Here is a 13,529-nt window from a genome sequence, read left to right as displayed (position 1 = left end):
AACAATATTTTTTCTAGCTCTTAATTCTATTTTACATTTATTAATTATATTACTTGACAGTTTAAGAAATGTATCAAAAGCACTAGAAACATCAGTTTATAAAAAATCTCCATCCCAATCTGTTATATCTGGAATCTCTGTAAGAGTTTATACGGTAGGCCTTATGACTGACGTTAACTTTGGCCTTGATATTGCTAAATGACCCGCCCACAATTTACACCGTCACAGCTGTAAGACAGTGATCAGTGATGTCACAATCGATAACCGAAGCTTTTAAAGTAATACAATATGTATTTGTAATTTTAGAAAGAATTTAGACAATATATGTTTGAGACGTCTCAGTCCTACGAGTAAGAACATTAATTAAAGATTGTAATCCAAAGGAAGATAATAATAATTTGTACTCGTCAATTAAACCACTATTGTCTAATTTAGCTGTGCTCGGAGGGCCCAAATACTACACTTTCCACAAATAAACGCTATCTATGTGGAGGGTTGTGTTTACGCAACAATCTCTTTAACTACTTTAAATTCACGATTTCGATTTGCAATTAGTATTGACAAATACGTTGTTTTAAAAAACACGTTAAACAACACTATAACAACTGAAAAACAAGGATAAGTCCTATTATTGCTATTATTTGGCATTCTCTTATCATTTAATTCCACCACAATCATCACTGTCACAAAACAGACTGATTTTAGCGAGTGTGATGAGTTATTTGAGCCAACACGATTCCTGAAAGGAGGGGTTTTACACATGAGTTAAAGTAAATAATGTTTCCGGGACGCAGCGCATAATGATACCGCGCCACCCCTCCCGCCTATCACCACACACTACAGGTGGGCCAGTGGATCTGGGCGCGCGGCCGAGGCTGTACTACCCATCCACGAAACATTGACCTCACCTACGCGCTGTCATTCAGTGATTGATTTAATAGAACTGAACTACCGGAATACATTTTAGTTGGATATAACCACCAAAACAGTAAATATTCCAGTTCTTGCCTCTTGTGCCACGAGAATGACGATGAATGGGCTCTAAGGGAAAGCCCAATGTTCTCGGAAAGACGCACCTTTTCCTCGCCGGCCCACGCGCACAGATCCCCTTGGCCTATCTATAGGATAAGACTGCGGCTATCTTACCGAGAGGACACGGGTTAGATTTCAGGGAAGCCATTAAAAGTTTTGCATGAGTTTGAACCGTTTTATCTTAAGAATCTCTTAGTGAATCACATTAGTGTATAAAGAGTCCCCTCACATAATATTTCTGAAATATATATTACAATTCAGTCCAGTTACTGAGTCAAAGTGGTCTAAATGTGTCTCAAATATTACATGGTACACAATAGGAGATGGCATGGCTAAAACAGTTATTGATATATCCAGGACTTCCTAATGGGCTTCATTCAGACAAAATTAAACTAATAAATGCAATGCATGGTTGTTGATTTTTTTTTCCTTGTAATAAATTGTTTTACGATTTTGTACCCTCAGTTCACAAAACAAATAATGAGTGAATGTTTTATCCGCCTTACAATAGCATTTAATGTATTTTAAACTGTGGGGGTTTTATGAACAATTCTAACTTCAATTGGCCATAAAATTTGATAGAGTAGCGTTCGAAGATATCGAAGAAGACCATTAACTCTCAATCGAGCGAGTATACGTAGGACGAAATCATTACTAAACGGTCTGTACAATCATTAATTAATGAAATAACCACGTACCATTGTGTGATACCATTGTCATGATAACAATACAATTGGTATTAAAATTGTATATTTGTATTGAATATGTTGGAATGTGTGCATATTTATGAGAAATAAAGTTTATTCTATTCTTCTATTCTAAAACGAAATCAATTAACTCAGAGTGGGTTTTAACGTACCGTTGCCTTTAAAGCACGTTTTTTACGGTCGTCGGTTCTCCAAATTACCACTTTTATAGTAAATTCGTTCACTTTACTGGCTTATATAAATCACACAATATATATAGAACACAAACGGTCTTGTAATATTATTGCCACACCAACTGTTAAGGTATTGTCACTTAACACTAGATTAGTTGATAATTTTTAACACATAAGATCGATTTATTAGAAAATTAGCTTTATTCATTAACGGTCTTAGTGGATCTAAAAAAAACTGTATTACAAATTTATTTTAATAGAGTGCCACTATGATTGAAGAAAAATCATGTTCATGCTAAATTATTAACAAACAAAGTCTTAAAAGAACTGGTTTTTATTTTCTACTATTACTTTATTTACTTTTTTTGTGAAAAGAGTGGAGATTAGGTTGAAAACCCTGTTAATGGTGGAAACTTTACTGCCTAAGTAATGTGTAAAATCTACTTTAAAAATCATTTAAATCCACTGTAAAATCTTATATTGATCATAGAAAACGTCATGAACAAATTATAGTAGAATTTAGCAAGTATAAAAACGTTGTTTACTCAGTAATGAATGAGTCTGTTAAAGCAAAACGAGAAGTGTGTTTATTGTTTTTTTTTATTTTTATTCTGTAATCAAGCATCGAAATTACTTTTTGGCATGTTGGCTCCAGAGGGTGGAACAAAAATATTGTTTTACAGTTAAATAGAACAAAATCAAGACCTGATGTGTCAAAAGTCGAGTAGGCCTACTTATTAATTTTTTTAATTCTCTGTTTAAACTTACTAAATATTAGGTTTCGGATTGTTATAGACACTGGTACATGGTTGATCCTATGTTCTTTTACTTTTAATAGAAATGGTGGAGAAATCTATGAACATCGAGTAAAAATCATGGACACGTAAAGTTTTTTAAACTTTGATGATAAAAGATAATTACCAGATATGTGCCATTGTGTTCATAGGAAGAATCATTCGAACCCAAATATTTTATTGTAAACTAAATTAGTAGAAGGATTAGTACAACGCATCTCAAAATTATGTATTTTTTATGTTGCAAGAATAAATAACTAATTTAGACTCTTTTTATGGGAGACGGGTTATGTACAAATCCAAATCTATCGTTTGGTATAAAATTGTAGAATTTTATATATCTGACGTAACTAAAATAATAAATAAGTTGTGGTAACACACAAAGTTATAAAAAATCGTATGCATCAGGCTATACGGTTTTCTTAAAACACATCGAATCCTCAAACCGAATCATTATGGTTTTTGTAAATCATCTAATACGTACCCAAAGATCAGTATTCTTTGGGTTCGAGACAAGTTAATGCACGACTATTCAGAGGTTTCGTTAGTATCACAAATAACAGAAAATAATCATTATTAAAACTATATAAATAATTGACTGTATAGAAATCAGGTAACAAATGAATGAAAGAAATAATTGCATTTTGGAATTAATACAAATTTCAGTGTCTAATTTTAAGAATTTATGTTGCTCTTAATTTATAATAAGATAAATGTATAAGGATGGTAAATATAACCCCTGAACTTATTTGAATAGACTACTACTTTAAAACGATAACAAACTATAAAAATTTTAAATAATTCAGAATTAGATTGTTTTATACTAGATACAGTAGATGAAGATAAAATATTACATATTTTAAGGCAATAATGGTTTTAATACGTTTTTATTATTTTTTTTTTTTTATTTTGTATTATTGTATTGTAATATCCAGCATATACAAGTCCTTCTTTATTTTTATTTGGAGTTGTTTTAACTTTAACTAATTTTAACTTTACTTAGAGTTTACGACTATCTTTTTTCAATTTTTTTCCAACCAAAAGTTTGAAATGTAATAATCTTCTACATTTTCTGATTGTAAAATGTACTTTCTATTATTTTCTATACGTTATTAAAGAAAAGCAGTTATTTCTTTTTATTATTATATTTTCTTTCATTCGAATCCACTTTGTAAATATTGAAATAAAGAGTCATTCATATCTATTCCTTACCCCCGTTGTGGTGTGATCTTCAATAAAATTGAAAAATACGTCTTTTCCAAAGCCACGTACTAGTTACGCCACTGCGTGATTTCTTTGCACCAAAATAGTTGAACATTCGTATTTATTTTGGTGTTAAGCTCTTTTTATGGAAGGGGGGAGCTTTTTGCCTAAACGAAATACCACTGATTAAAATATTTCTAAAATTAGACTTTGCGTTCCAAAAACGCGCTCACATACCACATATCGTTAAAAGTTGATATTAAAATTCGGCTTTCTCCTTTCTCTTGTTAACAAACACTCCCATGTTAGTATAAGTAATGAGTGTATGTAGTTGATTATAGATTATAACTGAGTATGACTGAATCTAATGTACTAATATATCTTTCTATGTATATGTAGATGTTAAAAAATTTTAAATAAATTTAATTTCATTACTCTCTCCCAATGAATTGTTTCAGATGAGATATTTGGCATGGACTCTGGTGGTGATCATAGTGTGGGGCTTTTCGGTACAGTTCGTAAAAATTAAGATAAAATTACATTTTTACAAAATATTAATGTTTTAATTTTACATGTTTTAATTTTATGCAATACAAAAATAAAATAATAATATTAATATTTATTTCTTTTAATATTTGTTTATACTTATTTATTTTTTATAAATATATTTTTTTATTTACTATTTTAATTATTTTATATTTATATTTATTTATATTTTTTGTATATTTATTGTTTTATTTGTATATATTTTTTATTTTTTACGTGCACCAATAGAGGCACGTGTTAAAGTGACACGTCCATAATAAATATGATTATTCAAGCTAAAACCGTTATCTAGGTACATCGTTGACAGGCAGGATTCGAATAGTAAATAGCTTACTAAGGCAGAGCTAAAACATATGGGAGCACTATTAATAGTGTAATACAATTACTGTACGGATCGCAATAATTAAGATAAAATTACATTTTTACAAAATATTACTGTTTTAATTTTACATGTTTTAATTTTTATGCAATACAAAAATAAAATAATATTAATATTTATTTTTTTCAGTATTTGTTTATACTTATTTATATTTTTTATAAATATATTTTTTTATTTATTTATTATTTCTTTTTTTAATTATTTTATATTTATATTTATTTATATTTTTTTGTATATTTATTGTTTTATTTGTATATATTTTTATTTTTTTACGTGCAGCAATAGAGGCACGTGTTAAAGTGACACGTCCATAATAAATATGATTATTCAAGCTAAAACCGTTATCTAGGTACATCGCTGACAGGCAGGATTCGAATAGTAAATAGCTTACAATTACTGCCAGCCTAACCGACCACGCTAAAGGTTGACCACCTTTCAAAATGCATGGCACTCAAAGGACAGTCTTATTATTTATTTTTTCACACATAATATATACATTATCATGTTCAAATCAAATCACGTACGAGTATTTTAATGTGATATTAAATAATATGCAGTTTTACTGCAACACAAAATTACAAAACCTGATTTACTCTTGAATGTATTAAAATATTCTTATTTAAGTTTATATAAATATCCTATTTAGACACCTTTACAGGTCTTAGATTATCACAGTTGATAAATCAATTTTGAAACAATAAAGAAATCGTATGAAAGATATGCTATCATATTCTACTGTAAGCTGTGGTTTTTATGGTATTACAATAGAAAGGCCATGGATTTACCTTTTTCTGCCAACCGACAATAATTTTAGTAGTGAATTTATTAACAGGGATCGGTACATCCATATAGTGTACGAACGATGGGAGGAATTTATTACACGTACCGCAGTTATTTCCATTCTATTGAATGAGACGTAAAGAATACCAAGAAGACGATACAAAATTCCTTTGACGCACAGTACGGAACCCACTCCGAGGAAATTGGGCTTAAAACTAATTTTTAATTAATTAATTCATTACTGCTTTCAGTGGATTTTGTGAAAAGAAATTACTAGTATAAACGATATAAATAACACCATATCTGTTGTAAAGCACTTTATGTATATTTCATTTCGTTTACTAATAAATTATTGTTTATCAGGCAAACTCAAGCCTTGCAGATACTGCGTTAGAAGAAAACCAAGTAGAGGCAATCGCTGAAGAAGAGGACGCGAGTCTTCCCGAAGATTTACTCGAGGGCGAGACGGAGGAGGAAGGACTGAACACCACCGGACTTGAAACCCGCCGAAGACCCTCCTGGCGAAGACGAAAACCTCGGCCTAAGCATAAACTAAAACCAAAGCCAAAATTAAAACCAAAGCCAAAACTAAAACCAAAGAAAAAACTAAAACTAAAGCCAAAACTAAAACCAAAGCCAAAAACAAAACCTAAATACACTGCTGATCCGAAAAATGACGGATCTTGGAACCAATTTACCCAATCATTTTTACATGCAGTAGTTGAAGGAGTGGGGTCTGAATTAGGACATCAAGCTGTAGATACCTTACTGACATGTCGACAACAACTAATAGAAAAAAATAGCACTAGTCTTAGTGACTGTGTACCGTTTATTAACTTACAAAATGATTTGCAAGAGAAAGAAACAAATGGACAGGAGGAAACAACAGATGTTCCAGATGAAACAACAGATGTTCAAGATGAAACATCTGATGGTCAATATGATACATCAAATCTTGATGAACGGCGGAACAGTGATCCAGGAAGGTTCGATCAGCAGCCACCCATCCAGGACGCAGTCAATGTCAGCGGTGCTTGATCTGGTTATCTCTCGATAGCCACCGTACCACTACACTGCGCCAGAGACTGTGGAATTTACTATCTAAAATGGGAGATTTCTGGATTGTTAAACAACTTTAAGGATAAGAGAAGTCATTATTATGCATGAGGTACTAAATGCAAATTTTAAAATTAAATGATTCCCACATTAGAGTACGAAATGCAATTTAATTTTCCTATTTTCCAACAGGAAATACCGAATCTTTTCCTCATAAATCGAATTAGCTTAGTCAATCGTGTAGCTCAATGAATACGATATTTTATCAGACTGTCCTCTGATTGTTACAATGAGCACGATGGTAAACTATAGCGAGGAGTTATCAAGGTTTCTACAACTACTGCTAAAGGTCTCTAGTCGTTATACGTAATATTAGATGAATTAAAGGTTTTTTTTTTTAAATAAATCGTATTGGTGAGCGTTAGCGAAGCCTGTCACTCGACGGGCTGGAAATATTTAATTTCTGTCTCATGATATATCGAGAACGAACTATAGATTTGAAGTGTTTCGAACAGAAACCAGTAGAGATTTGATTATCCAATCAATGGTTGGCTAAAGATGTCTTGAATTGGGTGTTTTTTAATTACCTTTAATTTTGGAGGACCACCGATTTCTTGACATGAACAAAAACCGGTGAGGAAGGCTTGATGGTGAAAGGGTCTGATAAGGATGTCTTGAAGCACAGGATCACCATATTACGCAATCGAGAGTTTTTCAATACAGCTGCGGAGACGCGAACTAGCGTCTTGAAATAGAGAACCTCGATTGACAATCACTGTTTTACGGGGGGCGAATAGGGACATAATTGATGTTAATTACTTTGGGGAATGGATATTTAAAAGTCTTTAATGGGGAAAGCCTATATTGTCAGATTTAGCACTTCTGTACGACATGATAACAGGGTTGTCAATGGTTTCCAAACAAGGAAACAACTATTTGCTGACAAAATCAGACGAAGGGAACCTGCTTTTTTCGTGCGTCTTAAAGAGAAACATGTAGAGGTCTTAAAGAGGTACTAATTGCCTTGGTGCTAAAAGAGCTGCAATAGAAGGTAACTTTGATGGTGAACTCTCAACAAGTAATAGCAAATTATCTGATATTAATGACCAAGTGTAATTAACTCCTTTTTATAAGGGTTTTCTCACTAGAAGCAGACAGGAACCGTCTACAGGGGCCTGCAATAACGGAAAAGAATATATTTCAATTCTTTACGAATTGAAACTTCTTGAAAGCAAGAACTGGCCCCTAGAAGGATCCGTTAAATGTCGAAAAAAGAAATACAAAATGTCTGTGCAAAAATTAAGCTACATTAAAAAAAGATTAAAAAGGGCTTCAGAGATTGCTTATAAAACAGCACGACCATTCCATAAACCATTTCTAAACCCTCTAATCAATTGCTGCAATCTCATCAGAGTGTGAGCGGGGCTTTGGTCACATGAACGTAATGATGTCACCATCTAGATCGAGACTTACCTACATTCATGTATCAGTGCTGATATTTATCAGGCTGAATGGATAAAACACCAGGACATGGAAACCAGGGGACTACATCAGGACATGGCTACAAAACCGTTCAGCCGATGTTACTAGAACTCGACGAGGTCAACCTGACAGAAAATAAGTGGAAAAGGACGTATTTGCTAACTATTCAGTTATAGTTTAGTTTTACTTCGTTCTTTGTTATTTTTGGAATATAAATTTAATTTAAAGAAAGAGGTTATTATAGTAAAGTTCATTGAATCTTCATATCAATTCTTGATTACATTTAATAAAGTACTGCTAAATAAATAATTTAAATCCATAAAAATAAGATACCTATCTTATTTTTCTTATAATTTTCAATATAAATTAACGTAAACTTCCTAAAGGCTCGATTTTATTCCGTGAGCATAGGTACATTTACTTTTAGGCCCGTAACTATTTTAGGTATTCCAGGAAATCATATAAAGTTTCCTTACAATTTTTCAAATCTACCTAGCGTTCCGACACTGGAAAATTTTGTCACTACACCACTGCTGGTCGAATGGCAGTTTATGGAAAGAATCTCATTAACCAAACTTTGAACATTTGTATAATAAATTAATTAAAATGTGACATACATCTTAGTTTGGGAGGTATGATTAATAAAATTTTAAAAGTATTAATGAACATAATAAAATTATTAATGTTCAATTTATCTATTTGAATAAAATATTGGATGAATCTAAGCTAGTCTTGCTTGATATGTGAAATGAATTTAAATGTTTTACGATTATTTCATAAAATAATACGTGCAAATGAACATAAAGACCGAATATAATGGAATTAGATTCGACACATAGTGAACCATAGTAACTGATATGTTATCATTAAAACATGCCGTTATTGAACAATGCACTATTGTTAGGAAAACAAAACAGCATTCTGTGCAGAAATTACTAACCATATCAAAATATTAAAAAATCAATAAATAACAATACAATACACAAATTAGAATTAGATCTAATTCGGTTTAAGAAACCACATGCTTGACAACTATAGAGGACTTAGCTCAATTTCCTAAAAAATGTAAGCTATTAAAAACTCTCCCACTAATATTATGGATTATGCAACAAAATTAGATCCTGAACAATGGCTTCTCTAATGAGAGAATCCACCCTACCTCATTTTATATAGTTTTTTATTCAGTGAATTTTGAGTGGTGCTTTAGTTTTTTGACTTAGGCTAGGCATACATTTTTTGCTTACTTTGTGCTCATATGGTAAGTAAATATGGGAAGAGTAAAATTAGGCAAGAAAATCAGAAGCAATTTGAAAAGAAAGTCAGTTTCTAAAGGATTTGTCTAAAGATGATCTTCTAAAAAGATGCACCTCAGGAAAAACTCAAAACGCAAACGAGTCCCTACATGGGGTTATATGGAGTAAATGTCCAAAAACAATTTTTACTACCAAAAGGAAGCTTGATGCCTTGGTGGCAGTGGGCATTAGCTTGTACAATAAGGGACATGCCTAGACAATGACCAAGCTCTTTTCTAAGGCTGGTATTTCACCGGGGAGTAATGCAGTGCGACCCAAAAGACGGACTCTCATCGTCTTCACCTTCGGAAAGAAAGAGACACAGAAAAATACAAGAAGTACAGGAAACTAGTGAAAAGTGCCCAGCTGAAAGAGGAAGAAAATAAAAAAAAGTGGAGGGTGTTACATATGGTGCAGGAGAGTTTTAAAGCCACTAAAAACAAATGTTAACTTTTACGGCCGTTTTCTCAAAACTTAGATTTAGAGGAACTTGCTTCACGTAAGTTTGAATAACTTTGTTACTATGATAGATATAGCTGTCAAATTTTTACCATAGTACCTTGATATTATGAAGAAGGTTTGTGTGTATAGGCAATGCAATACAAGGATTATTTCTATAAAAGTAGGAGAACAAAAAATAAAATTAGAAAAACTGAGGGATTTTTTTATAATTTTGTAAAATATTTCATAAGTAAGTTATTTTTTAAGTTACCAAGTTGATCATACAAAGGGATATTCTTGGTAGTGTTAGAAACAAACTAATATCCAACTTTTTAATATAGGTTTGTAAATAAAAAAGTTATTTAGAATTTTTTTTAACTAAAAATTTTTGAAAAGCTTCATAAAAACAAAATTAATTGTTGAGTTTTTGGTTTCAATGCATAAATCCTCTAATTAAGTCCTATTCAATAATAAAAAAAAGTTTAAACACCTAAAAAAGTCAAGATGAAAAAAAAATCTGAGATAGTGGCCCCCTTAATTATATATTAAAGGTGAGTTTTCTAAAATATGAAGTCGCAATTTTGGTTACCTCTGATTATCATAACCAAAAACACAGTAATAATATCTATTTGATACGTGCCTATATCAAAATTATCATAATGTGCCTTGATGATACTTACGCCTTTAATACCATATTAAAGGTGAGTTTTCTAAAATGTGATACGAACTTAGACTTTATTATTTCTCCACACTGGCCTAAAATACTTCAAGTCATACTGATTTCTATTACATATAATGGAATGTTGCTGCAGTCTAATCACAGAGCCTCAAAATACTGCTCTATAAACTTTAAAATTATTCTAAAACTGATCAGAAGATTGGAATATATTACAGTGACTACCGCTTATCACAGAAATGCGTCATTTAAAAAGGATATAATAATAATAATCTAGTCATATTAAACTTTATTTGCTCTTAAACAGGATTTACAAAAAATACATATGATAAAGATAATTAACAATGTATGAAACATATTGCATCTATGAAAGAATATGAACAATTTATGGTTAACAGAACACTATTCTACATTAACAGATACAAAAGAGTACGATTCCTCCAAGGCGAGCCTGTTCAGAGATTTCTTACATCATAATATAAGTAACTCATGCCAATTTTCGTATAAAGTAAACATATGAAATGAAAAAATGTAATAGTTTTATCAAGCTCTATGAAATAAATCGCTTATGGTATTGATAACATATAATCCAATAATAACAAAAAACAAAAAAGAAGAGTGGTTCAAAGTCTAATAAAAAAAGAGCGCAAGAAATAAACTAAAATGCTTACTAATAACAATACAAACAAACAGCAATAAACTAAATAAAGCAGTTACCATTACTGATACATAACGCTAACAGAATTTGAATATAATTAAAAAATTAAAAACATATGCATATAATATAACGGTACATAAATAATTACTGAGAACCACCTTTATACTAAACAGTAAATTTTCAATATCATTACCCGTAAACAACCATCTTTTTAGAACTTTACTAAACGAATGATTTGTTGTGTAATTGTTTTTTTAAATAAGCTGGAATACGATTAAACAATTTGGTCCTAGAAAATAAGTATTTTCATGTTTCGGGACAAAAAATCACAATTGTTTCTCAGTTTGTATATGCAAGTGCTATGTACAGCATATGAATTACTTCTTGCATAAAAGGTTTTAAGACCTTTGTATGCATACATATATTTTAAAAGTAAAACAACGAGAAAAGCAAAAATTGGATAAGATTCATGTTTGTGTTTCCGTGTAGTAAAATGTTTTGACTTATGATTACAGGATTAAGATTTTTATTTATGTCCCACCCCAACAAGTAATTAAATAGTCAAGCCTGCTGTGCACTAATGATAGATTCAGCATCTGCATTAGTTCATTGTTCGCATTTTCACCATTTTCCTAAAACAGTAAAAAAATCTTAAAATGTGAAACATATTTAGTTTCAGTTCAGATCATTGTATTTTCCATGCTAGACGTTATCAAGCATTATATTTAAATACTTTAAAGAATCTACCGTTAGAATTTCATGCCAATTCTCGATGCAACGCCTGTTACTTTTAATACAATTAAAACATTGATAAGTATTACTGTACACTTCGTAAACTTAATTTGCCGTGAAGGTTGAAGTTTATAAATTTTATTTTGCTTTAGCTCTATATCATATCGTTTTTAATAAATTACAATTCGAGCATCTCCAAAGCAGAATTGAGCTGCAATGCTATATCATCAACTTCGTTAGCAAAATATTAAAAAGCCGAATCATCAGAAAAACAAGTTGCATGCCCGTAAGTATTCCATTTCAAAGATCATTAATATATATACATATATCTATATATATATACAATACTAATACTGATTTCATACTATTCGTAAAACCCACAATCTGAACGCTAAGATTAATAAAATGCAATAGAACGTTACTAATTGTGGAATAAATAAACTTTGTTATTTTAGAACTAATTCCATCTAAACCTGAAGACATGCCATTTTTCAATGATCCAACAGCCTAAGACATCTTATTTTCCAAAACCGGTTGAAGAAACATAGGATTACATGTAGAATAGTCATCAAAGCAACTATTATAATTTAAAAATTTACTTGACTTGGAACTATTTCCCCTCAGTTCTGAAGATACATTCAGAAAATATTTATTAAATTGGACAGCAATCTGCAAGAGTTCATCAACAAATATACCATCTATTTCTAGACTATCAATGTCAGTCTATTTGTTTTCTTAAATATGATTTCTTTCACAATATCCCATGATTTAGGACTGTTTTTGTGTTTCTCAAATAGTGTAGTATAATAATCATTCTTTAACTTTCGATTTTAAGAGTTTAGTTTAGTTTAGTTAAGTTTATATAGTAATTAAATTCAAATGATATAAAAATAATATTATTTGGTTGTTTTATTTTTTTAACTTCTTTAATAGACTATTTCTAGTTGTTATGCGCTTAAAGACAGAATCACTTATCCAAGGCTTCAGCTTAACAATATTTTTTCTAGCTCTTAATTCTATTTTACATTTATTAATTATATTACTTGACAGTTTAAGAAATGTATCAAAAGCACTAGAAACATCAGTTTATAAAAAATCTCCATCCCAATCTGTTATATCTGGAATCTCTGTAAGAGTTTATACGGTAGGCCTTATGACTGACGTTAACTTTGGCCTTGATATTGCTAAATGACCCGCCCACAATTTACACCGTCACAGCTGTAAGACAGTGATCAGTGATGTCACAATCGATAACCGAAGCTTTTAAAGTAATACAATATGTATTTGTAATTTTAGAAAGAATTTAGACAATATATGTTTGAGACGTCTCAGTCCTACGAGTAAGAACATTAATTAAAGATTGTAATCCAAAGGAAGATAATAATAATTTGTACTCGTCAATTAAACCACTATTGTCTAATTTAGCTGTGCTCGGAGGGCCCAAATACTACACTTTCCACAAATAAACGCTATCTATGTGGAGGGTTGTGTTTACGCAACAATCTCTTTAACTACTTTAAATTCACGATTTCAATTAGTATTGACAAATACGTTGTTTTAAAAAAACACGTTAAACAA

The 13,529-nt window shown here is 30.9% G+C and overlaps 1 protein-coding gene across 2 annotated transcripts; it reads left to right on the top strand.

Moving 5' to 3' along the window:
• The first annotated feature begins 1,934 nt into the window (after positions 1–1,934).
• LOC124361996 lies at positions 1,935–6,828 on the top strand. 2 transcript variants are annotated; one of them, XM_046816128.1, is made up of 3 exons: positions 1,935–2,042; positions 4,368–4,418; positions 5,978–6,828. In XM_046816128.1, exons 2-3 carry the CDS (start codon positions 4,368–4,370, stop codon positions 6,650–6,652), a joined length of 726 nt encoding a protein of 241 aa, XP_046672084.1. In that variant the 5' UTR covers positions 1,935–2,042; the 3' UTR covers positions 6,653–6,828. The 2 variants fall into 2 exon arrangements, with proteins under 2 accessions (XP_046672084.1, XP_046672085.1); XM_046816129.1 differs by having other exon boundaries at positions 1,980–2,036.
• The last annotated feature ends 6,701 nt before the right edge of the window (positions 6,829–13,529 follow it).

The sequence above is a fragment of the Homalodisca vitripennis genome, chromosome 5, assembly GCF_021130785.1.
Source record: "Homalodisca vitripennis isolate AUS2020 chromosome 5, UT_GWSS_2.1, whole genome shotgun sequence".
In the NCBI taxonomy this organism is placed as follows: domain Eukaryota; kingdom Metazoa; phylum Arthropoda; class Insecta; order Hemiptera; family Cicadellidae; genus Homalodisca; species Homalodisca vitripennis.
The sequence above is the reverse complement of the archived record's forward strand: the minus strand, read 5'-3'. Positions and strand labels throughout refer to the sequence as shown.